The sequence below is a fragment of the Coregonus lavaretus genome, assembly GCF_964263955.1.
Source record: "Coregonus lavaretus genome assembly, chromosome: 2".
Classification (NCBI taxonomy): Eukaryota; Metazoa; Chordata; class Actinopteri; order Salmoniformes; family Salmonidae; genus Coregonus; species Coregonus lavaretus.
The window spans coordinates 68,800,272-68,827,810 of NC_139989.1; the positions used below are offsets into that span (position 1 = coordinate 68,800,272).

The following is a 27,539-nucleotide window of genomic DNA, read 5'->3' on the forward strand; positions in this document are numbered from 1 at the left end:
ACCCCATTCCCTTCATAGAGTACTACGGCACATAGAGCTCTGGTTAAAATTAGTACACTACATAGGGAATATAGTGCCATTTTTTATTTTTTATTTTTTTTATGCCATTTAGCAGACGCTTTTATCCAAAGCGACTTACAGTCATACGTGCATACATTTTTGTTTGGGACACGTCCCCTGTGATGAACAGGAAGAGGAGGAGCTGTCTGGTTTCATCTTAGCACCCTCTCCATCTCCACATTGCTCCTTCCATCTCAACATTGGATTGAATCTCTAATGTAGGGCACTACTTTTGTAGGGCACTATGTTTGACCAGAGCCTGAAGTACATGAGGAATAGGCTGTCATTTGACACTTAATCATTAACTCCATCTATCTCATCATCGCTCCCCCTGCCACCCTGTCCACATAACTCCATCTATCTCATCATCGCTCCCCCTGTCACCCTGTCCACATAACTCCATCTATCTCATCATTGATCCCCCTGCCACCCTGTCCACATAACTCCATCTATCTTATCATTGATCCCCCTGCCACCCTGTATACATAACTCCATCTATCTCATCATCGCTCCCCCTGTCACCCTTTCTACATAACTCCATCTATCTCATCATTGATCCCCCTGCCACCCTGTCCACATAACTCCATCTATCTCATCATTGTCCGTGTCACATGACACCCTGTCCACATAACTCCATCTATCTCATCATTGTCCGTGTCACATGCAACCTGTCCACATATGTACAGGATAGTGGACTACTTCTTCAGACCAAAGCATTACACTATATACACCTCTCCTAACCTGAACCATCGGTGCCGTAAATTCAAAACTGACCCAAGATCAGCATCTTCTTCACGAACTTCACCAACTTCTCAACACTAGGATTGTACAATTCTGGTCACTTTTCCTAAAATTCCCAGGTTTTCCAGAAATCCTGGTTGGAAGATTCCCAATGTGCTGCTCATCGTCCCCTTCTGATTCCCAGAGCTTTACAACCAGGATTTCCGGAAAAACTTGGCATTTATGGAAGGTTACTGGAATTTCACAACCCTCCACCACCCCAACCCTCCCCCCCCCCAACCCTCCACCCCCCTCTCTCTCAGCACTGTTCCTCCCCCAGGGACTCAGAGTTCTCTCCCAGGTCGATGGAACCTGAGGGTCCCCTCATCTTCCCTCTCCCTGGTACTCCAAGCAGCCCGGACCCCACCAGGCCTCCCCCAACACCTCCAGGACCCCCAGGCAGCCTTCCTCCCCCGTGCCCAGGGTAAACCTCCATGGAGCTGGAGATGGACTGGAGGGAGCGGTCCCTGAAGTAGTGGAAGGCATCCTGGTCGAGGTAGTTCTGCTCCTCCCTGAGACCTTGCTCGAACAGTTTGCGCTTGTGCCGGAACTCGATGACCGTCTTGGTGTAGGAGTTGAGGGTGGTGACGGAAGCTGCCATGCAGCAGGTGAAGGAGCCCCACGCCAGGCTGAGAGAGAGAGAGAGAGAGAGAGAGAGAGAGAGAGAGAGAGAGAGAGAGAGAGAGAGAGAGAGAGAGAGAGAGAGAGATTCAGCCAATGGAAATAAATACTTCTTCCTCCTCGTGTGTGAGCATGTGTCCCAGACAACAGCTGGACAGATGACACAGATCGAGGCAAGCAACACTGAAGCATGCATGAGAGCACCAGCTGTTCCGGATGACTATATGATCACGCTCTCCGTAGCCGATGTGAGTAAGACTTTTAAGCAGGTCAACAAGGCCGCAGGGCCAGACGGTTTACCAGGACGTGTACTACGAGCATGTGCTGACCAACTGGCAAGTGTCTTCACTGACATTTTCAACATGTCCCTGACTGAGTCTGTAATACCAACATGTTTCAAGCAGACCACCATAGTCCCCATGCCCAAGGACTCTAAGATAACCTGCCTAAATGACTACCGACCCGTAGCACTGACGTCTGTAGCCATGAAGTGCTTTGAAAGGCTGGTCATGGCTCACATCAACAGCATTATCCCAGAAACCCTAGACCCACTCCAATTTGCATACCGCCCCAACAGATCCACAGATGATGCAATCTCTATTGCACTCCACACTGCCCTTTCCCACATGGACAAGAGGAACACCTACGTGAGAATGCTATTCATTGACTACAGCTCAGCATTCAACACCATAGTGCCCTCAAAGCTCATCACTAAGCTAAGGATCCTGGGACTAAACACCTCCCTCTGCAACTGGATCCTGGACTTCCTGACGGGCCGCCCCCAAGTGGTAAGGGTAGGTAACAACACATCTGCCACACTGATCCTCAACACGGGGGCCCCTCAGGGGTGCGTGCTCAGTCCCCTCCTGTACTCCCTGTTCACCCATGACTGCATGGCCAGGCACGACTCCAACACCATCATTAAGTTTGCCGACGACACAACAGTGGTAGGCCTGATCACCGACAACAATGAGACAGCCTATAGGGAGGAGGTCAGAGACCTGGCCGTGTGGTGCCAGGACAACAACCTCTCCCTCAACGTGACCAAGACAAAGGAGATGATTGTGGACTACAGGAAAAAAAAGAGGACTGAGCACGCCTCCATTCTCATCGACGGGGCTGTAGTGGAACAGGTTGAGAGCTTCAAGTTCCTTGGTGTCCACATCACCAACGAACTATCATGGTCCAAACACACCAAGACAGTCGTGAAGAGGGCACGACAAAGCCTATTCCCCCTCAGGAGACTGAAAAGATTTGGCATGGGTCCTCAGATCCTCAAGAAATTCTACAGCTGCACCATCGAGAGCATCCTGACTGGTTGTATCGCCGCCTGGTATGGCAACTGCTTGGCCTCCGACCGTAAGGCACTACAGAGGGTAGTGCGTACGGCCCAGTACATCACTGGGGCCAAGCTTCCTGCCATCCAGGACCTCTATACCAGGCGGTGTCAGAGGAAGGCCCTCAAAATTGTCAAAGACTCCAGCCACCCTAGTCATAGACTGTTCTCTCTGCTACCGCACGGCAAGCGGTACCGGAGTGCCAAGTCTAGGTCCAAAAGACTTCTCAACAGCTTCTGCCCCCAAGCCATAAGACTCCTGAACAGCTAATCATGGCTACCCGGACTATTTGCACTGCCCCCCCACCCCATCCTTTTACGCTGCTGCTACTCTGTTAATTATTTATGCATAATCACTTTAACTCTGCCCACATGTACATATTACTTCAACTACCTCAACTAGCCAGTGCCCCCGCACATTGACTCTGCACCGGTACCCCCCTGTATATATAGCCTCCCTACTGTTATTTTATTTTACTTCTGCTCTTTTTTTCTCAACACTTTTTTTTGTTGTTGTTTTATTTTTTACTTTTTTGTAAAAAATAAATGTACTGTTGGTTAAGGGCTGTAAGTAAGCATTTCACTGTAATGTCTGCACCTGTTGTATTCGGCGCATGTGGCCAATAAAATTTGATTTGATTTGATTTGAACAGCTGTCTTCTCTAGCTCCAGCCGTAGACGTGGAAGGTGGAAAGTCAAGGAGAATCTAAGGCACACTCATTAACCAAGGCAGCGTCCCAAATTATACCCTATGCCCATAAGGCAGAGTCATAAAACGCTGGCCAAAAGTAGTGCACTATGTAGGGAATAGGGTGCCATTTGGGACGCAGCACCTAGAGAAAACAGCCATATGTGTTGGTGTTTGTAAATACGGGTGGGTTGATATGGACACAACGGTCGGTCGTCAGCTGGTTTCTAGATGGAGATGTTGCTTGTGTTCCGAGATGGGAGTTGGACAGTGTAGAATGGCATGGAATGAATAGAACTTCTAGAATGCTCAGTGCATTCTGGAATCTCTGGTTTATATACTACATCATTTGTTGCTGCTTTTTGACTGTGACACCAGTGTTTCACTGGAGAAATGTACAGTCAGTAACCACTCATATTCAGACTCTGATATGTCATCACTCTTACCAAACACACACACACACACACACACACACACACACACACACACACACACACAGACATTATGAGTACTGACCAGAAGGACCAGCCGTAGTCCCAGGAGTGGGGTCTCCAGTCTTCAGGACCCAGACTCACTGTGATCTGGAACACCTGGGTGTACATCATGTGAGCCACCATGCCTAGCAGACCTGAGGAGACACAGACACAGAGGTTAAACACACACACATACACACACAGAGGTTTAAACACACACACACACACACACAAACACATACATAAACAGTTACATAACAAACTAAATCCTCCCCTCACCTCCATTAATAACTTAACATTAAACTCATAACTCACACTAGACTGATTCATCTGTATGACCTGTCATATATTACATTATATATGGTAATTACTCATAAACACACTGCCATCTGTATGATCTGTCATATATTACATTGTTCTTTAAAAGTGCTTTCCTCTCAATCTTAAATAAGCATGCCCCATTCAAAAAATTCAGAACTAAGAACAGATATAGCCCCTGGTTCTCTTCAGACTTGACTGCCCTTGACCAGCACAAAAACATCCTGTGGCGTACTGCATTAGCATCGAATAGCCCCCGCGATATGCAACTTTTCAGGGAAGTTAGGAACCAATATACACAAGCAGTTAGGAAAGCAAAGGCTAGCTTTTTCAAACAGATATTTACATCCTGTAGCACTAACTCCAAAAGGTTTTGGGACACTGTAAAGTCCATGGAGAATAAGATCACCTCCTCCCAGCTACATTTACATTACATTTTAGTCATTTAGCAGACGCTCTTATCCAGAGCGACTTACAGTTAGTGAATACATATATATATTTTTTTATACTTGCCCCCCCGTGGGAATCGAACCCACAACCCTGGCGTTGCAAACGCCATGCTCTATCAACTGAGCTACATCCCTGCCGGCCATTCCCTCCCCTACCCTGGACGACGCTGGGCCAATTGTGCGCCGCCCCATGGGTCTCCCGGTCGCGACCGGCTGCGACAGAGCCTGGATTCGAACCAGGATCTCCAGCTACCCACTGCACTGAGGCTAGGAAACACTGTCACCACCGATAAATCTACAATAATCGAGAATTTTGTAGTCCCTATGGGTCCTGGTCTAAAGTAGTGCACTATGTAGGGAATAGGGTGACAGCTGTCCTGCGGCTACAGCAACTGGGTTGAAACAGCTACGACCCGCTCTGGGGGGAACACACACACACACACACAGTCATACACACACACACACACCATTCATGTGGTATGAATGTCAGCCAGTGGAGGCAGTCATTACTCACTGGTGTCTATGGTGCTGACCTGCTCTGACCTGCTCTGACCTGCTCTGACCTGTTCTGACCTGTTCTGACCTGCTCTGACCTGCTCTGACCTGCTCTGCTCTGAGAGGAGGAGGAAGGGAGAGAGAGAGGGGGGAAAGATATGGGGAGAGCGAGAGAGAGAGAGAGAGAGAGAGAGAGAGAGAGAGAGAGAGAGAGAGAGAGAGAGAGAGAGAGAGAGGAAAGAGGGGGGGGGGAGAGAGACACAGAAAAAGAGCGAGAGAGACAGAGATACAGAAAGAGAGAGAGAGATAGCCAGAGAGGAGAGAGACAGAGACAGAGACAGAAACACAGAAAGAGAGAGAGAGAAAGAGAGGTAGAGAGAGAGAGGTAGAGAGAGAGAGAGAGAGAGAGAGAGAGAGAGAGAGAGAGAGAGAGAGAGAGAGAGAGAGAGAGAGAGAGAGAGAGAGAGAGAGAGAGAGAGAGAGAGAGAGAGAGAGATAGATAGATAGATAGATAGATAGATAGATAGATAGATAGATAGATAGATAGATAGATAGATAGATAGATAGATAGATAGATAGATAGATAGATAGATAGATAGATAGATAGATAGATAGATAGATAGATAGATAGATAGATAGATAGATAGATAGATAGATAGATAGATAGTGTTTGTGTGTGCATGCGTGTGTCCATGTGTGTGTGTGTGTGTTACCTGAGAGCACGGTGAAGACAGCAGCGAAGGCATTGAGTTTAAGTCCGTCGATGACGTTGCTGGAATGGAAGAGCTCCAGACACATGAGACTGAACCCAACCACCAACAACATGATGTAGAGTATCTCTGATACCACCGACAACCACAGGACCCCTGGGACACACACACACACACAAATAATGAAACAAAAGAAAAGTGATCCTTTTTCAGATAAAACTATACTAAATATATTCACGTCACCAAATCATTGATTAAAACACACTGTTTTGCAAAGAAGGTCGACAGTAGCCTCAACAGCACTCTGTAGGGTAACACCATGGTGTAGCCGGAGGACAGCTAGCTTCCATCCTCCTCTTGGTACATTTACTTCAATAAAAAACCTAGGAGGTTCCTCACCCCTTCTATAGACCTATGGCGATTATCCTCCAACCAATCAAAGCTTTTGCAGTATGAGCTAACATGCTGTCCATCCAATCAGAGAATGAACCTAATCCTAAGCATGTTTTAGAAGCTTGGTGAGTTGGTGACATTGTTAGATAGATTTTGAATTGAGATAGTGAATAGTGGTAGTTGAACATTTTGGGGATATTTTTAAATTCAAATTAGTTTATTCAAACTGCAGGATACGGAGGAAGTAGACTATATATTGTTTTCTTGGTTTTAGAACTTTCTTTTTTTGTCGAGTTAATGCAATTTATTTCAATTTGCCTTGCTAACTTTAGTAGCCACTAATTAGCTAGCTACCAGAGTGCAGTTTTCTCTGCCAGAGTGGCTAACGCTAACGACAATGTAGTGGATTTTTTGTTTCTTTCATTGCCCACATCAGACTCAAGCTTCTGGGAAAAAGCTGCATGGATCATGAATTGGATGAAGGTCTGCGTATTCAAACTGTGCAACACAACGAGAAGGTAAGAAGAAACAGGGATATTCTCAAGCAGTTTATCGACACTACTGCATTTTTAGGCATGTCAAAGTTGGCTTTTAGGATGGTTACTTGCTGAGCACATGGATGTTTCTACTGTCTTCTCTGGGATGTCGAAATCAATTCAATGATTGTCAACTCTCTCCTGACAGGAACTGAAGCCATGTCTCATGTGCCCTCTCATCCACTGGTGCATTCCCCTAGCTTTGGGATGAGAGTTGAATACATCTCTGACACCTTGGAGCAGATCAGGATACATTTCCCTAGCTTTGGGATGAGAGTTGATAGGTTGTACTGTGCTGCTTCTCCCGACCTCATGAAAGACAGTGAACCAAATATATGACTTGTCAGTCAGTATTTTAAATGACAGAAACACAAGACATGCATCCCAAATGGCACCCAATATCTCTACATGGTGCACTACTTTTGACCAGGGTCTACCCTAGTCCATTTTGACTTTAACCATACGGGTCAAAGGTAGTGCACTATATACAAAATTGGGTGCCATTTGGGAGGCATCCAAGGAGCCAGGAGAGAGAGGGCTCAGTCTGTCAATATACCCTAAGTAGCTGAGACACCGATAACACATTTACTATCTCTGAATTCATTATATTAACAGGAGACACTGTGTGTGTGTGTGTGTGTGTGTGTGCGCGCGTCTATGTTTGTGCGTTTGTGTGTGTGTGTGTGTGTGTGTGTGTGTGGGGAATTGCATGTGAATGTAAAAAAGTATTCTTCTTGTTGTTGTTTATAAAGCTCTCAGGTGGCGTCTAGGTGTCAAGAAACAGGTGGCCACATTTAAAAAATCTCCCAGACAACAACAGCCATGGAAGAAGAAAACTATGACAGGGAAACGGCAAAGTGAAATAAACAGAATACACCAAACAGCTTGCTGATCCCAGACCAGATTCTATGTAAAACAGCTTGCTGATCCCAGACCAGATTCTATGTAAACGGTGACCGTTGTTGATATTAAATTAAGTAGCTAAATAACAAGGAAGTACAAAAGTAAAACGTTTACTTACTATAGAGACCCTTTCATTCTATTAGGACGCCCCTCCCTCACTACAGAGACCCTTTTATTCTACTAGGGCGCCCCTCTCTTTTGTGGGGAGAAACTCATTCTGATTGGCTGGGCCTGTCTCCCCCATGGCAGCACCCCTGCTCAGTCATGTGAAATCAATAGATTAGGGCCTAATTTATTTATTTAAATTGACTGATTTCCTTATATGAACTGTAACTCAATAAAATCTTTGAAATTGTTGCATGTTGTGTTTAAACAGAGATGACCTTAGTGTAGAGATGAAAGCAGTATTAAACAGAGATTACCTTAGTGTAGAGTTGAAAGCAGTATTAAACAGAGATGACCTTAGTGTAGAGATGAAAGTAGTATTAAACAGAGATGACCTTAGTGTAGAGATTATAGCAGTATTAAACAGAGATGACCTTAGTGTAGAGATGAAAGCAGTATTAAACAGAGATGACCTTAGTGTAGAGATTAAAGCAGTATTAAACAGAGATGACCTTAGTGTAGAGATTAAAGCAATATTAAACAGAGATGACATTAGTGTAGAGATGAAAACAATATTAAACAGAGATGTCCTTAGTGTAGAGATGAAAGCAGTATTAAACAGAGATGACCTTAGTGTAGAGACGAAAGCAGTATTTAACAGAGATGTGTCACGACTTCCGCCGAGGCTGCCTCCCCTCCTTGTTCAGGCAGGTTTCGGCGTTCGTCGTCACTGCCGCTCCATATATCATCATTCCATTTGTCTTGTCTTGTCAATTACACACACCTGGTTCATATCCCCTCATTAGTCCATGTATAAGTGTTCCCTCTGCCCCCTTGTCCTTGTGGGTGGTTGTTTTATGTGAAGATGAGTGTAGCTCGGTAGAGCTACCCGTACTTTGTATTGCCGGTGTTATTTCTCCCTGTGTGCCTGTATTGTGTTCCAGTGCGCCTGTATTACGCCCTGTGCTGTTGACGCTATCCAGCGTAACTGTGTCCTACGGAATAAACCCTGTATTCAGTGATTTACCCTCCTGCGCCTGACTCCTTCAAATCACACTCTCACATAATCACCCACCCGTCATTATGGAGTTAGCGGGAGAGGAGCGCATGCCTGGAGTCGTGGCACGGGTCCAGGAGCATTCCACAATGCTGGCCAGCATGGGGGAAGCGATGGATCGGGTTCTTCAGGTCGTCCAACGCCTGGAGAGGAGAGGACCCGATCTGGCGAGACCAGCTGGCCAACCGGATCCAGCCACCCACACCCCAGCACCCGGAGGGATCCAGATATCCCGACCACGGCAGCTCTCTGCCAAGGATTCCTCCTCCAACTGGAGCTCTATTTCTCCAGCATCAGGCCGGCCCCATCGGAACGGGAGAAGGTGTCCGCCCTCGTCTCCTGCCTCTCGGGGAAAGCCCTGGAGTGGGCCAACGCGGTGTGGAACGAAGGAGGAGCCGCATTGGAGAACTACGGGGAGTTCGCTCACCTCTTTCGGGCGGTCTTCGATCACCCGCCCGAAGGTCGAGAGGCGGGCGAGCGGCTGGTCCACCTGAGGCAGGGGACGAGGACCGCGCAGGACTTTCAGACTCTGGCAGCGGGGTCCGGGTGGAACGAGCGGGCCCTTATCAACCATTTCCGTTGCCATCTGCGGGAGGACGTCCAACGGGAGCTAGCCTGCCGGGACACCTTGTTGTCCTTCGCACAACACGGCCATTCGTTTGGACAACCTGCTGGCAGCCATAGGACGTCCTGGAAGGGGTCTGCCCGTTCCCACCCCGGCCGACTTGGATCCCGAGCTGGGTGGAGCTGGGTGGAACCGCCATCCGAGTGAGCGGAGGACGACAGCGACAGTGTCAAACTGGTGGCACGAAGGGACAGTACACCACACGTTGTCGTCAGCGCTCTTTTGGGTCTGGAGGCGGCAGGCAGGGCACTCTTGCATCACCCCAGGTATCGAACACCCACCCTCGTTCAGAGCCCTCTGCTGCGCACTGTACCCTACCCATCTACTTTCCCGATCACATGGTAGTTCCCCAGTGTAAGGCGCTAGTCGATTCAGGCGCAGCTGGGAACTTTATGGGCATTCTCACACCGGCTAGGCATTTAATTTGTTCCCCTATCCATTCCACTCCCCATCAGAGCACTTGATAGTCAACCATTAGGGTCTGGGTTTGTTAAGGAGGTTACTGCACCAGTCACCATGATTACTCAGGAGACTCATTGTGAGCAGGTCACTTTTTATATTATTGAGTCTCCTGCTTTCCCTGTGGTATTAGGTCTCCCTTGGTTAGCACTCTACATCCCCACCTTCTCACGGGGTGGTCGCGAGAGTGTCAGGGTAGGTGTCTAGGTGTTTCCATTGGTGCAACCACGGTGGAAAGTCCAGACAGTACCTCCACCGTGCACATTACCCCAGAATAACTCGATTTGGCGCACTCGTTCTCTAAAACGCAGGCTACCAAGTTACCACCTCATCGGGCGGGGGATTGCGTGATAAACCTCCGGGTAGACGCTGTACCTCCCAGGAGTCATGTGTACCCCCTGTCGCAGGCTGAAACGGCGGCTATGGGAACATACGTCGCCGAGTCCTTGCGCTAAGGGTATATACGTCCCTCCACTTCACCCGCCTCCTCGAGTTTCTTCTTTGTGAAGAAGAAAGACGGTGGTCTGCGCCCTTGCATTGATTATCGACCACTGAACAAGGAGACGGTAAGATTTAGTTATCCTCTCCCCCTCATTCCGTCAGTGATCGAGTCAATGCATGGGGTGCGCTTCTTCACTAAATTAGATCTCAGGAGTTGTGGTCCTCTGTAGCTCAATTGGTAGAGCATGGCGCTTGTAACGCCAGGGTAGTGGGTTCGATCCCCGGGACCACCCATACGTAAAAATGTATGCGCACATGACTGTAAGTCGCTTTGGATAAAAGCATCTGCTAAATGGCATATTATATTATTATTATTATTATTATTATATTATTACAACCTGGTGCATGTTCAAGAGGGGGATGAGTGGAAGACAGCATTCAGCACAACCACGGGGCATTATGAATACCTGGTGATGCCCTACGGTTTGATGAATGCTCCATCTGTCTTCCAGTCCTTTGTGAACGAGGTGTTTCGGGACATGCTTGGTCGCGGTGTAGTAGTCTACATCGATGACATTCTGGTGTATTCCACTACGCGCACCGAGCATGTGTCCCTGGTTCGCAAAGTGCTGGCCAGACTGTTGGAAAATGACCTTTATGCCAAGGCAGAGAAGTGTATGTTTTTCCAGCAGTCCGTCTCCTTCCTCGGATACCGCATTACCACCTCAGGTGTGATCGCATTTCAGCCGTGCGTAATTGGTCGACTCCCACCACAGTTAAGGAGGTGCAGTGCTTTCTGGGCTTCGCCAACTACTATCGGAGGTTTATCCGGGGCTTTGGCAAGGTCACAGCTCCCATTACATCTCTGTTGAAGGGTGGGCTGTCCCGGCTCCGCTGGTCTGCTGAGGCTGACCTGGCCTTCAGGAAAGTGAGGGGTCTGTTTTTACATTTACATTTACGTCATTTAGCAGACGCTCTTATCCAGAGCGACTTACATGAGCAATTAGGGTTAAGTGCCTTGCTCAAGGGCACATCGGCAGATTTTTCACCTAGTCGGCTCGGGGATTAGAACCAGCGACCTTTCGATTACTGGCACAACGCTCTTAACCACTAAGCTACCTGTTCACCTCAGCCCCGGCACTGGCCCACCCCAATCCATCACTACCGTTCGTAGTGGAGGTGGATGCGTCTGAGGTAGGGATAGGCGCTGTCCTATCTCAACGCTCGGGCATGCCACCAAAGCGCCGCCCCTGTGCCTTCTTCTCTAAGAAGCTCAGCCCGGCGGAGCAGAACTACGACGTTGGTGATCGGGAGCTGTTGGCTGTTGTCCGAGCCTTGACCGTGTGGAGGCATTGGCTGGAAGGGGCGAAACACCCTTTCCTCGTCTGGACGGACCACCGTAACTTGGAGTACATCCGGGCAGCGAGGAGGCTGAATCCTCGCCAGGCCAGGTGGGCCCTATTCTTCACCCGGTTCGATTTTTCACTGTCATACATCCCGGGTACGAAGAACGTGAAGGCAGACTCATTGTCACGGCTGTATGACACAGAGGAGAGGCCCAGAGACAACACCCCCATACTCCCGGCTTCCTGCATTGTGGCGCCGATAGTATGGGCGATGGACAAGGATATAGAGCAGGCATTAAGCACAGATCCCTCTCCACCTCAGTGTCCAGATGGGCTACAGTACGCGCCTGCTCTTATCCGTGATCGTCTGATCTACTGGGCACACACATCACCCAGGTATCGGTCGTACAGTGCGTTGCCTGACTGGAAAGTGCTGGTGGCCTACCTTTGCTAAGGACGTGAGGGTGTATGTCTCCTCCTGCTCGGTGTGCTCCCAGAGTAAGGCACCTAGGCACCTCACAGCGGGTAAGTTACAACCTTTACCAATTCCACAACGACCATTGTCTCACCTAAGTGTTGATTTCCTGACTGATCTTCCCCTCTCCCAAGGTAACACCAACATCCTGGTCGTTGTGGACCGCTTTTCAAAGGCCTGCCGCCTCCTTCCTCTGCCCGGTCTCCCCACGGCCCTGCAAACTGCGGAGGCCCTGTTTAAACACGTCTTCCGGCACTACGGAGTACCAGAGGATATAGTGTCTGACCGAGGTCCCCAGTTCACATCCAAAGTCTGGAAGGCGTTCATGGAACGTCTGGGGGTCTCGGTCAGCCTGACCTCTGGGTTCCACCCCGAGTCTAATGGGCAGGTGGAACGGGTAAATTAGGATGTGGGTAGGTTCCTGCGGTCCTACTGCCAGGACCGGCCAGGGGAGTGGTCGGTGTTTTTGCCATGGGCAGAATATGCCCAGAACTCTCTCCGCCACTCCTCTACTAACCTAACGCCATTCCAATGTGTTTTAGGTTACCAACCGGTTCTGGCACCATGGCACAAGAGCCAGACCGAGGCTCCTGCGGTGGATGACTGGTTTCGGCGCACAGAGGAGACGTGGGACACTGCCCAAGTTCACCTCTAACGCGCCGTGCATCGTCAGAAGGCCAATGCTGACCGCCACCGCAGTGAGGCCCCGGTCTTCGTACCGGGGGATCGGGTCTGGCTCTCGACCCGGAATCTGCCCCTCCGCCTGCCCTGCCGGAAGCTGAGCCCGCGGTTTGTGAGGCCGTTCAAAGTCCTGAGGAGAATCAACGAGGTCACCTATAGGTTATTACTTCCCCCTGATTACCGTATTAACCCCTCGTTTCATGTGTCTCTCCTCAGGCCGGTGGTGGCTGGTCCGCTCCAGGAGTCTGAGGTGCAGGAGGTCCCTCCACCTCCTCTGGACATCGAGGGGGCCCCGGCATACTCTGTCCATTCCATCCTGGATTCGAGGCGTCGGGTGGGGGGCCTTCAGTACCTTGTGGAGTGGGAGGGGTACGGTCCGGAGGAACGGTGCTGGGTCCCGGTGAGGGATATCCTCGATCCCTCCCTGTTGCGGGATTTCTACCGTCGCCATCCGGCTCGCCCTGCTCCGCGTCCTCCTGGCCGTCCCCGAGGCCGGGGTCGGCGCGCTGCTGGAGCTGCGCGTCAAGGGGGGGGGGGTACTGTCACGACTTCTGCCGAGGCTGCCTCCCCTCCTTGTTCGGGCAGGTTTCGGCGTTCGTCATCACTGCCGCTCCATATATCATCATTCCATTTGTCTTGTCTTGTCAATTACACACACCTGGTTCATACCCCCTCATTAGTCTGTGTATAAGTGTTCCCTCTGCCCCCTTGTCCTTGTGGGTGATTGTTTTATGTGAAGATGAGTGTAGCTCGGTTGAGCTACCCGTACTTTGTATTTCCGGGGTTATTTTTCCCTGTGTGCCTGTATTGTGTTCCAGTGTGCCTGTATTACGCCCTGTGCTGTTGACGCTATCCAGCGTAACTGTGTCCTACGGAATAAACTTTGTATTCGGTGATTTACCCTCCTGCGCCTGACTCCTTCAAATCACACTCTCACAGAATCACCCACCCGTCATTATGGAGTTAGCGGGAGAGGAGCGCATGCCTGTATTGATGAAAGCAGTATTAAACAGAGATTACCTTAGTGTAGAGATGAAACAGTATTAAACAGAGATGACCTTAGTGTAGAGATGAAAGCAGTATTAAACAGAGATGACCTTGGTGTAGTGATGAAATAAATATTAAACAGAGATGATCTTAGTGTAGAGATGAAAGCAGTATTAAACAGAGATTACCTTAGTGTAGAGATGAAAGCAGTATTAAACAGAGATGATGTTAGTGTAGAGATGAAAGCAGTATTAAACAGAGATGATGTTAGTGTAGAGATGAAAGCAGTATTAAACAGAGACGACATCAGTCTGCAATATTGATATATCTCTTGCTCATCTCATCTTGTTCAGTAAAAACACACGGGTACTCAGGAGCCTCTAGACCAACCAACACACACACAGACACACACGTTATAGACACACACACAATATTGAAAAGCACACACATTGTTGAAACACACACACACACCTCTGAGTCTCTAGAGCAACCATCACCCCCGCATTAACCAGCAGCTAGCTCAGCATGCTCTCCCTCACAGCACCGTCTCTGACTTAAATCACACACACACACACACACACTCATGCACATGCGCACGCACAAACACACACACTGTTCAAACACACAGATGAAACACGCACGCACTCATTCACTCTTTAAACACACACACGCATTGTTCAAACACACACACATACACACACAGTATCCATCTCTCTCTCTCTCTCTCTCTCTCTCTCCCTCTCTCGCTCTCATTTCTCTCTCTCTCTCTCTCTCTCTTTCTCTTTGAGCGCCGGCTCTGTCTACATACCCTGTTGATATCTGTCCTGGATTGAAGAAGTAGCTTGTTGTTGAACAAAAATATAAACACGACATGCAACAATTTCAAAGATTTTACTGAGTTACAGTTCATATAAGGAAATCAGTCAATTTAAATAAATAAATTAGGCCCTGATCTATTGATTTCACATGACTGGGTAGGGGTGCTGCCAGGCCCAGCCAATCAGAATGAGTTTTTCCCCACAAAAGGGCATTATTACAGACAGAAATAAGCTTTTTTCTGCGTATGGAACATTTCTGGGTTTTTTTTTATTTCAGCTGATGAAACATAGGACCAACCCTTTACATGTTGAGTTTATATATTTGTTCAGTGTACATGGTTGTCAAACTACACACCACAGGGGAGATAAAACCACTTGTATCTGCGTCCCAAACGGCAGCCTATATTCCCTGTACAGTGCACTGCTTTTGACCAGGGCCCTGATCAAAAGTAGTGCACTATATAGTGAATAGGTTGCCATTTGAGACTTAACCGTAGACTCCACAGAGAGTTTCCCTAAAACATATTCTCTCTGCCCACAATTACTGTCTGAGAAAAAGATCCTAAAGATAGAGAGAAAGAGAGAGAGAGAGAGAGAGAGAGAGAGAGAGAGAGAGAGAGAGAGAGAGAGAGAGAGAGAGAGAGAGAGAGAGAGAGAGAGAGAGAGAGACATGGAGAGAGAGAGAGAGAGAGAGAGAGAGAGAGAGAGAGACATGGAGAGAGAGAGATGGAGAGAAACACAAACATTCCTTGAGGGGCAAAAACCTGACAGGGAAAAAAAGTATTTGACCCCCTCTCAATCAGAAAGATTTCTGCCTCCCAGGTGTCTTTTATACAGGTAACGAGCTGAGATTAGGAGCACACTCTTAAAGGGAGTGCTCCTAATCTCAGTTTGTAACCTGTATAAAATACACCTGTCCACAGAAGCAATCAATCAATCAGATTCCAAACTCTCCACCATGGCCAAGACCAAAGAGCTCTCCAAGGATGTCAGGGACAAGATTGTAAACCTACACAAGGCTGGAATGGGCTACAAGACCATCGGCAAGAAGCTTGGTGAGAAGGTGACAACAGTTGGTGTGATTATTCGCAAATGGATAAAACACAAAAGAACTGTCAATCTCCCTCGGTCTGGGGCTCCATGCAAGATCTCACCTCGTGGAGTTGCAATGATCATGAGAACGGTGAGGAATCAGCCCAGAACTACACGGGAGGATCTTGTCAATGATCTCAAGGCAGCTGGGACCATAGTCACCAAGAAAACAATTGGTAACACACTACGCCGTGAAGGACTGAAATCCTGCAGCGCCCGCAAGGTCCCCCTGCTCAAGAAAGCACATATACAGGCCCGTCTGAAGTTTGCCCATGAACATCTGAATGATTCAGAGGAGAACTGGGTGAAAGTGTTGTGGTCAGATGAGACCAAAATGGAGCTCTTTGGCATCAACTCAACTTGCTGTGTTTGGAGGAGGAGGAATGCTGCCCAAGAACACCATCCCCACCATCAAACATGGAGGTGGAAACATTATGCTTTGGGGGTGTTTTTCTGCTAAGGGGACAGGACAACTTCACCGCATTAAAGGGACGATGGACGGGTATTTCCCTCAGCCAGGGCATTGAAAATGGGTCGTGGATGGGTATTCCAGCATGACAATGACCCAAAACACACGGCCAAGGCAACAAAGGAGTGGCTCAAGAAGAAGCATGTCTGCAGAGGGGTCAAATACTTATTTCCCTCATTAAAATGCAAATCAATTTATAACATTTTTGACATGCATTTTTCTGGATTTCTTTGTTGTCATTCTGTCTCTCACTGTTCAAATAAACCTACCATTACAATTATAGACTGATCATGTGTTTGTCAGTAGGCAAACGTACAAAATCAGCAGGGGATCAAATACTTTTTTCCCTCACTGTATATATTCCTTCCAATTCCGTGTTCTAAATCTTGAATGAGCCTGAGCTTTCAGCGGAGAGTATATTCATATTCTATTGGAATTTCATGAGTTCTACTGTTCTACAGACGGAACACCACAAGAGACATTTGGAATGCAGCCCAGGAACAGGAGGAATGATTAAAAGGTGAATCTCTGTCTCTCATTACAAAATAATAGACTGCCTGTTTTAAGCCTAATTAGCCATTGTGTGCGTCCTAATAATATCTCCTTTCTCCTGAAGTGTGCATTCATTGACTACTCCTAACAAATTTGTAAGTATTGGATTGGTGTAGGCATTAGCTTCAGGGAGTTTCCATATAGACCTACCAAGGGGTGTCATGCACTCCAAAAATCTGAGGATGGCTGGGGGGGTCTATATGGAAGTTGGAGAATTTGTCATTTTCTCAAACACCTGAAACAGCTTTTTCCTGCAATCTAGGGCCATAACCATTATGCTTGATTCTATGTAAAAAATCAGTATATATTTTTTGTATATCTCTTGAGCTGTCTGTATCCTCCTGACTGGTGGTTCTTTTGTTAAATAAACTAAATATGCTTCTCTGCATTTCTGCTCACATCTGGGTAAAAGATTGAAAGGAATGTGAGTCTTATTCAGTACATTTAGTTGTTGCTTGCTTTTCTAAAGTCTACCAACCTTACCAGCAGGCATGCCAGATAAGATAGTTAGACAAGCTAGCTACTCTAATTTGATTGATAGCCTGAAATGGCTTCTTGATAGATAGTTATGAGGTTGGGAGATTGGGAACCTATCTGGGCTAGCTAAAGTCTACTTGCTAGGTGGCTAGTTGTATTACAGAGAAACAACCACAACCACAACAAAACAAAAAAATATTATTTTATTTTATTTAGAACTGGATAAATCTGAGGGGGCACATGATGCCTCTGGACCTACTAGTAATTTTCTTTCAAATCCATGAAGGGAAGTGAACAAGTGCACACTTTGGGAGAAAGGAGAGATTATTGACATGCATCGCGTGTGATGAAGTGAGCCTATGCCCGCTCATCACGAACAGTCAAAATCACATTTTTTATTAAATGTGATGATATTTGGACCAGATCAAAGTAGGACTACCAAAGTATGACAAATTACTATTGCTTCCGATAAAGTGTGATCATAAAGTTACTGGTCCACTCCCCCATGTCAAACACTTGGATTCAAGAGGCGGGATGGAAGCAGGATTATTAAGGGCTTTTTAACGGTAACCAATGGTAACGTCTTATTCTCTTACCTAATTTAAATAAATACCGCCTTGTAATCAACATCGCAGAAGGCGTGTTCGCAGAGGGGCGTGGTTTACATAGCTAGGTGGCTAGTCTACTGGTGCTAACATTTTACTGCAGCATGTCAGAAAATATAATTAACCTAAGGCAAAGATAGTTATAGGTTTCCGCTTTCATCTGTGTCTGGTGTTAGCTAGTAACTGGGTAGCTAGGTCTTCAGCCAGCGTGGAACAAAAGCGGTGGAAGTGTTGCCCAAAAACTCTGACGCAGTTGTCATGTCATTACATCAAGAGACATGCCAAATGAAAAATGTATACAAACTTCTTGACATCATTGATAGTCATGATATATGAACATTGTCTGACAGTCTATATACACAGTGCCAGTCAAAAGTTTGAACACACCTACTCATTCCAGGGTTTTTCTTTAGTTTTACTATTTTCTACATTGTAGAATAATAGTGAAGACATCAAACTATGAAATAGCATATATGGAATCATGTAGTAACCAAAAAAGTGTTAAACAAATCAAAATATATTTTATATTTGAGATTCTTCAAAGTAGCCACCCTTTGCCTTGATGACAGCTTTGCAAACTATTGGCATTCTCTCAACCAGCTTCATGAGGAATGCTTTTTCAACAGTCTTGAAGGAGTTCCTACATATACTGAGCACTTGTTGGCTGCTTTTCCTTCACTCTGCGGTCCAACTCATCCCAAACCATCTCAATTGGGTTGAGGTCAGGTGATTGTGGAGGCCAGGTCATCTGATGCAGCACTCCATCACTCTCCTTGGTCAAATAGCCCTTACACAGCCTGGAGGTGTGTTTTGGGTCAGTGTCCTGTTGAAAAACAAATAGTAGTCCCACTAAGCGCAGACCAGATGGGATGGCGTATCGCTGCAGAATGCTGAGGTAGCCATGCTGGTTAAGTGTGCCTTGAATTCTAAATAAATCACTGACGGTGTCACCAGCAAAGCACCCCCACACCATCACACCTCCTCCTCCATGCTTCACGGTGGGAACCACACATGCGGAGATCATCCGTTCACCTACTCTGCGTCTCACAAAGACACAGCGGTTGGAACCAAAAATCTCAAATTTGGACTCATCAGACTAAAGGACAGATTTCCACCGGTCTAATGTCCATTGCTCGTGTTTCTTGGACCAAGCAAGTCTCTTCTTCTTATTGGTGTCCTTTAGTAGTGGTTTCTTTGCAGACATTTCAACCATGAAGGCCTGATTCACACAGTCTCCTCTGAACAGTTGATGTTGAGATGTGTCTGCTACTTGAACTCTGTGAAGCATTTATTTGGGCTGCAATTTCTGAGGCTGGTAACTCTAATGAACTTATCCTCTGCAGTAGAGGTAACTCTGTGTCTTCCTTTCCTGTGGCGGTCCTCATGAGAGCCAGTTTCATACTAGCGCTTTATGGTTTTTGCGACTGCACTTGAAGAAACTTTCAAAGTTCTTGACATTTTCCGGATTGACTGACCTTCATATATTAAAGTAATGATGGACTGTTGTTTCTATTTGCTTATTTGAGCTGTTCTTGCCATAATATGGACTTGGTCTTTTACCAAATAGGGCTATCTTCTGTATACCACACCTACCTTGTCACAACACAACTGATTGGCTCAACCGCATTAAGAAGGAAATAAATTCCTCAAATTAAGTTTTAACAAGGCACACCTGTTAATTGAAATGTATTCCAGGTGACTACCTCATGAAGCTGGTTGAGAGAATGCCAAGAGTGTGCAAAGCTGTCATCAAGGCAAAGGGTGGCTACTCTGAAGAATCTGAAATATAACATTTATTTTGATTTGTTTAACACTTTTTCGGTTACAACATGATTCCATATGTGCAATTTCATAGTTGTGATGTATTCACTGTTATTCTACAATGTAGGAAATAGTACAAATAAAGAAAAGTAGGTGTGTCCAACCTTCTGACTGGTACTGTATATTATTCTTGAGTTATTCTGTAAGCAGTAAGCTACAGTAGCTTTATATTTCAATAATGCCCAGTTCACAGGGGTGTAAAGTACTTAAGTAAAAATACTTTCAAGTACTACTTAAGTAGTTTTTTGGGGTATCTGTACTTTACTTTACTATTTATATTTTTGACGACTTTTACTTTTACTTCATTAAGAAAATAATTTATTTTTTACTCCAGACATTTTCCCTGACACCCAAAAGTACTTGTTACATTTTAAATGCTTAGCAGGACAGGAAAAGGGTCTTAATCACACAATTATCAAGAGAACATCCCTGGTCATCCCTACTGCCTCTGATCTGGCGGACTCACTAAACACACATGCTTCATTTGTAAATTACGTCTGAGTGTTGGAATGTGCTCCTGGCTTTCTGTAAATAAAACAAAACAAGAAAATTAGTAATTTACCTCAGAGTGAAACATTGTTTAGGTGCACGTGTAATCATAACACTCACGAGATATAATTTATTTGTTCATATTTCCCGCGTTGTGTCGGAGCTCCGTTGTTCGGTGTGGTTGTGCTTTGTTTAGGTGCACGTCAGGGGCGCACGCGCCTTTGCGAAACACTATATGTTATTTTGTTGCCGCCAATAGACAATTCCAATCAAGTTTATTATCGTTAGAAGTCTGTCTTATACTGAATGGGAATAGTACATGGAAGTGAAGACGTCCGTTTTAGACAGAAGATTATAGAATGTGGTAAATATGAGAATGCCAGTTGCAGTGTGTATTAGTCCGTTTCTATTTTGATGTTGCCATGCTTTATTGTGGAATGGCCCTGGAGGATAACTATGGGCCCGTTTCAGAAGGCCATTCAGTGGTGAGGCTGCTTTAGCCTGGTACAGCCCACCTTTAAGTGGAAGTGGAATGGTTTCCATGTGTTTGATGACATTCCATTCACTTTGTAATTTATGAGCTGACCTCTCTTCAGCCTCCTGTGACACACACACACACACACACACACACACACATTACTCACCTCTCTCTGAGGCCGGAGCCAGATCAATGAAGCTACGACACTTCTCACCTGAGAGAGAGAGAGACAGAGAGAGACCGAGAGAGAGAACGAGAGAGAGACCAAGAGAGAGAGAGACCGAGAGAGAGAGAGATAGAGAGAGAGAGAGAGAGAGAGAGAGAGAGAGAGAGAGAGAGAGAGAGAGATCGAGAGAGAGATCGATAGAGACAGAGAGACCGAGAGAGAAGAGAGAGAGAGAGAGAGAGAGAGAGAGAGAGAGAGAGAGAGAGAGAGAGAGAGAGAGAGAGAGAGAGAGAAAGAGAGAGAGAGAGAAAGGTGGGTACAAGGGTGTTAATATCTGTGAATATAAAGAATTTAAAATTGACAGCCAGCCAAATTAAAACCTAAAACTGACCTGACCTACACTACACCTCTCTCTTTTTATCTTATTCTCCATAGACAACAGTACATAGTAAATAGTCTGAGGATCGTATTCTCCATAGACAACAGTACATAGTAAATAGTCTGAGGATCTTATTCTCCATAGACAACAGTACATAGTAAATAGTCTGAGGATCTTACTCTCTATAGACAACAGTACATAGTAAATAGTCTGAGGATCTTATTCTCTATAGACAACAGTACATAGTAAATAGTCTGAGGATCGTATTCTCCATAGACAGTACACAACACAGTAAATAGTTGAAATGTTAAAAGTCTTAGGCCAGAATTATATCTGATTGTGTTTTGTCAGCTATGCACCTTTTAAAGGCAATGTTCCTGCGTGCCCCGGAGACTGCATTCACAGTAAACGCTGCATATGTCGGCTCAATCGGAAATTCCTTTTAAATAGCGCATAGCTGACAAAGAGTGATGAGATTAAATCCCAGGCCTTATTCTCCATAGACAAATCAACATAGTACAGTCGTGGGCAAAAGTTTTGAGAATGACACATGTATTGGTCTTCACAAAGTTCGCTGCTTCAGTGTTATGAGATATTTTTGTCAGACGTTACTATGGTATACTGAAGTATAATTACAAGTATTCCATAAGTGTCAAAGGCTTTTATTGACAATTACATTAAGTTTATGCAAAGAGTCAATATTTGCAGTGTTGACCCATCTTTTTCAAGACCTCTGCAATCCGCCATGGCATGCTGTCAATTAACTTCTGGGCCACATCCTGACTGATGGCAGCCCATTCTTGCATAATCAATGCTTGGAGTTCGTCAGAATTTGTGGGTATTTGTTTGTCCACCCGCCTCTTGAGGATCGACCACAAGTTCTCAATGGGATTAAGGTCTGGGAAGTTTCCTGGCCATGGACCCAAAATGTCAATGATTTGTTCCCCAAGCCACTTAGTTATCACTTTTGCCTCATGGCAAGGTGCTCCATCATGCTGGAATACTAAGGAAGTCTCGAGGTTTTGCTCGCCTGAGGTGGAGTATCTTATGATAAGCTGTAGACCACACTATTTACCAAGAGAGTTTTCATCTATATTTTTCATAGCCGTCTATTTAACACTACAAACCAATGCTGGCATTAAGATTGCACTGAATGAGCTGTATAAGGCCATAAGTCAACAGGAAAACGCTCATCCAGAGGCAGCGCTCCTAGTGGCCGGGGACTTTAATGCAGGGAAACTTAAATCCGTTCTACCTAATTTCTACCAGCATGTTAAATGTGCAACCAGAGGAAAAAAAACTCTAGACCACCTTTACTCCACACACAGAGATGCATACAAAGCTCTCCCTCGCCCTCCATTTGGCAAATCTGACCATAACTCTATCCTCCTGATTCCTGCTTATAAGCAAAAATTAAAGCAGGAAGCACCAGTGACTCGGTTAATCAAAAAGTGGTCAGATGACGCAGATGCTAAGCTACAGGACTGTTTTGCTAGCACAGACTGGAACATGTTCCGGGATTCTTCAGATAGCATTGAGGAGTACACCACATCAGTCACTGGCTTCATCAATAAATGCATCGATGATGTCGTCCCCACAGTGACCGTATGTACATACCCCAACCAGAAGCCATGGATTACAGGAAACATCCGCACTGAGCTAAAGGGTAGAGCTGCCGCTTTCAAGGAGCGGGACTCTAACCCGGACGCTTATAAGAAATCCCGCTATGCCCTCCGACGAACCATCAAACAGGCAAAGAGTCAATACAGGACTAAGATTGAATCGTACTACACCGGCTCTGACGCTCGTCGGATGTGGCAGGGCTTGAAAACTATTACAGACTACAAAGGGAAGCACAGTCGCGAGCTTCCCAGTGACACAAGCCTACCAGACGAGCTAAACCACTTCTATGCTCGCTTCGAGGCAAGCAACACTGAAGCATGCATGAGAGCACCAGTTGTTCCGGATGACTATGTGATCACGCTCTCCGTAGCCGATGTGAGTAAGACTTTTAAGCAGGTCAACATTCACAAGGCCGCAGGGCCAGACGGATTACCAGCACATGTACTCCGAGCATGTGCTGACCAACTGGCAAGTGTCTTCACTGACATTTTCAACATGTCCCTGACTGAGTCTGTAATACCAACATGTTTCAAGCAGACCACCATAGTCCCCGTGCCCAAGGACACTAAGATAACCTGCCTAAATGACTACCGACCCGTAGCACTGACGTCTGTAGCCATGAAGTGCTTTGAAAGGCTGGTCATGGCTCATATCAACACCATTATCCCAGAAACCCTAGACCCACTCCAATTTGCATACCGCCCCAACAGATCCACAGATGATGCAATCTCTATTGCACTCCACACTGCCCTTTCCCACCTGGACAAGAGGAACACCTACGTGAGAATGCTATTCATTGACTACAGCTCAGCATTCAACACCATAGTGCCCTCAAAGCTCATCACTAAGCTAATGATCCTGGGACTGAACACCTCCCTCTGCAACTGGATCCTGGACTTCCTGACGGGCCGCCCCCAGGGGGTAAGGGTAGGTAACAACACATCTGCCACACTGATCCTCAACACGGGGGCCCCTCAGGGGTGCGTGCTCAGTCCCCTGCTGTACTCCCTGTTCACCCATGACTGCATGGCCAGGCACGACTCCAACACCATCATTAAGTTTGCCGACGACACAACAGTGGTAGGCCTGATCACCGACAACGATGAGACAGCCTATAGGGAGGAGGTCAGAGACCTGGCCGTGTGGTGCCAGGATAACAACCTCTCCCTCAATGTGACCAAGACAAAGGAGATGATTGTGGACTACAGGAAAAAAAAAGAGGACTGAGCACGCCCCCATTCTCATCGACGGGGCTGTAGTGGAACAGGTTGAGAGCTTCAAGTTCCTTGGTGTCCACATCACCAACAAACTATCATGGTCCAAACACACCAAGACAGTCGTGAAGAGGGCACGACAAAGCCTATTCCCCCTCAGGAGACTGAAAAGATTCGGCATGGGTCCTCAGATCCTCAAAAAATTCTACAGCTGCACCATCGAGAGCATCCTGACTGGTTGCATCACCGCCTGGTATGGCAACTGCTTGGCCTCCGACCGCAAGGCACTACAGAGGGTAGTGCGTACGGCCCAGTACATCACTGGGGCCAAGCTTCCTGCCATCCAGGACCTCTATACCAGGCGGTGTCAGAGGAAGGCCCTCAAAATTGTGAAAGACTCCAGCCACCCTAGTCATAGACTGTTCTCTCTGCTACCGCACGGCAAGCGGTACCGGAGTGCCAAGTCTAGGTCCAAAAGACTTCTCAACAGCTTCTACCCCAAGCCATAAGACTCCTGAACAGCTAATCATGGCTACCCAGACTATTTGCACTGCCCCCCCCCACCCCATCTTTTTACGCTGCTGCTACTCTGTTAATTATTTATGCATAGTCACTTTAACTCTACCCACATGTACATATTACTTCAACTACCTCAACTAGCCGGTGCCCCCGCACATTGACTCTGCACCAGTACCCCCCTGTATATATAGCCTCCCTACTGTTATTTTTTTTTACTTCTGCTCTTTTTTTTCTCAACACTTTTTTGATGTTGTTTTATTTTACTTTTTTATTAAAAATAAATGCACTGTTGGTTAAGGGCTGTAAGTAAGCATTTCACTGTAATGTCTGCACCTGTTGTATTCGGCGCATGTGGCCAATACAATTTGATTTGATTTGATTTGATATGAAAAGGCATTGGTCGTCACCAAACTTTTCTTGGATGGTTGGGAGAAGTTGCTCTCGGAGGATGTGTTGGTACCATTCTTTATTCATGGCTGTGTTCTTAGGCAAAATTGTGAGTGAGCCCAGTCCCTTGGCTGAGAAGCAACCCATTTACATTACATTTACATTTTAGTCATTTAGCAGACGCTCTTTTCCAGAGCGACTTACAGTTAGTGAATACATATTTTTTTATACTGGCCCCCCGTGGGAATCGAACCCACAACCCTGGCGTTGCAAACGCCATGCTCTATCAACTGAGCTACATCCCTGCCGGCCATTCCCTCCCCTACTCTGGACGACGCTGGGCCAATTGTGCGCCGCCCATGAGTCTCCCGGTCGCGGGAATGGTCTCAGGATCCTTTACTGTTGGCATGACACAGGACTAATGGTAGCGCTCACCTTGTCTTCTCCGGACAAGGTGTTTTCCGGTTGCCCCAAACAATCGGAAAGGGGATTCATCAGAGAAAATGACTTTACCCCAGTCCTCAGCAGTCCAATCCCTGTACCTTTTGCAGAATATCAGTCTGTCAATTATGTTTTTCCTGGAGAGAAGTGTCTTCTTTGCTGCCCTTCTTGACACCAGGCCATCCTCCAAAAGTCTTCGCCTCAATGTGCATGCAGATGCACTCACACCTGCCTGCTGCCATTCCTGAGCAAGCTCTGCACTGGTGATGCCCCGATCCCGCAGCTGAATCAATTTTAGGAGACGGTCCTGGCGCTTGCTGGACTTTCTTGGGCGCCCTGACACCACCTTCAAAAATCCAGAAAATCACATTGTATGATTTTTAAGTAATTAATTTGCATTTTATTGCATGACATAAGTATTTGATACATCAGAAAAGCAGAACTTAATATTTGGTACAGAAACCTTTGTTTGCAATTACAGAGATCATACGTTTCCTCTAGTTCTTGACCAGGATTGCACACACTGCAGCAGGGATTTTGGCCCACTCCTCCATACAGACCTTCTCCAGATCCTTCAGGTTTCGGGGCTGTCGCTGGGCAATAAGGACTTTCAGCTCCCTCCAAAGATGTTCTATTGGGTTCAGGTCTGGAGACTGGCTAGGCCACTCCAGGACCTTGAGATGCTTCTTACAGAGCCACTCCTTAGTTGCCCTGGCTGTGTGTTTCGGGTCGTTGTCATGCTGGAAGACCCAGCCACGAACCATCTTCAATCCTCTTACTGAGGGAAGGAGGTTGTTGGCCAAGATCTCGCGATACATGGCCCCATCAATCCTCCCCTCAATACGGTGCAGTCGTCCTGTCCCCTTTGCAGAAAAGCATCCCCAAAGAATGATGTTTCCACCTCCATGCTTCACGGTTGGGATGGTGTACTTGGGGTTGTACTCATCCATCTTCTTCCTCCAAACACGGCGAGTGGAGTTTAGACCAAAAAACTATATTTTTGTCTCATCAGACCACATGACCTTCTCCCATTCCTCCTCTGGATCATCCAGATGGTCATTGGCAAACTTCAGACGGGCCTGGACATGCGCTGGCTTGAGCAGGGGGACCTTGCGTGCGCTGCAGGATTTTAATCCATGACGGCGTAGTGTGTTACTAATGGTTTTCTTTGAGACTGTGGTCCCAGCTCTCTTCAGGTCATTGACCAGGTCCTGCCGTGTAGTTCTGGGCTGATCCCTCACCTTCCTCATGATCATTGATGCCCCACGAGGTGAGATCTTGCATGGAGCCCCAGACCGAGGGTGATTGACCGTCATCTTGAACTTCTTCCATTTTCTAATAATTGCGCCAACAGTTGTTGCCTTCTCACCAAGCTGCGTGCCTATTGTCCTGTAGCCCATCCCACCCTTGTGCAGGTCTACAATTTTATCCCTGATGTCCTTACACAGCTCTCTGGTCTTGGCCATTGTGGAGAGGTTGGAGTCTGTTTGATTGAGTGTGTGGACAGGTGTCTTTTATACAGGTAACGAGTTCAAACAGGTGCAGTTAATACAGGTAATGAGTGAAGAACAGGAGGGCTTCTTAAAGAAAAACTAACAGGTCTGTGAGAGCCGGAATTCTTACTGGTTGGTAGGTGATCAAATACTTATGTCATGCAATAAAATGCAAATGAATTACTTAAAAATCATACAATGTGATTTTCTGGATTTTTGTTTTAGATTCCGTCTCTCACAGTTGAAGTGTACCTATGATAAAAATTACAGACCTCTACATGCAAGTAGGAAAACCTGCAAAATCGGCAGTGTATCAAATACTTGTTCTCCCCACTGTATGTCAAGGCCTACCTTCAAACTCAGTGCCTCTTTGCTTGACATCATGGGGATATCAAAAGAAATCAATCAAGACCTCAGAAAACAAATTGTAGACCTCCACAAGTCTGGTTCATCCATGGGAGCAATTTCCAAACGCCTGAAGGTACCACGTTCATCTGTACGAATAATAGTACGCAAGTATAAACACCATGGGACCACGCAGCCGTCATACCACTCAGGAAGGAGACGCGTTCTGTCTC

General features: G+C 46.6%; 1 protein-coding gene across 1 annotated transcript in view; it reads right to left on the reverse strand.

Annotated features, from left to right (window-relative positions):
- Positions 1-1,099: 1,099 nt before the first annotated feature.
- The window catches only part of gsg1l (gsg1-like), a gene marked incomplete at both ends in the record, with an annotated part of 167,105 nt that continues 140,665 nt past the window's right edge, over positions 1,100-27,539 (reverse strand). The window contains 4 exons of the mRNA XM_084181431.1: positions 1,100-1,469; positions 4,002-4,113; positions 5,934-6,086; positions 20,906-20,953. Of these exons, the coding sequence (XP_084037557.1) occupies positions 1,100-1,469; positions 4,002-4,113; positions 5,934-6,086; positions 20,906-20,953 (683 nt within the window). The remainder of the gene's footprint in view (positions 1,470-4,001; positions 4,114-5,933; positions 6,087-20,905; positions 20,954-27,539) is intronic.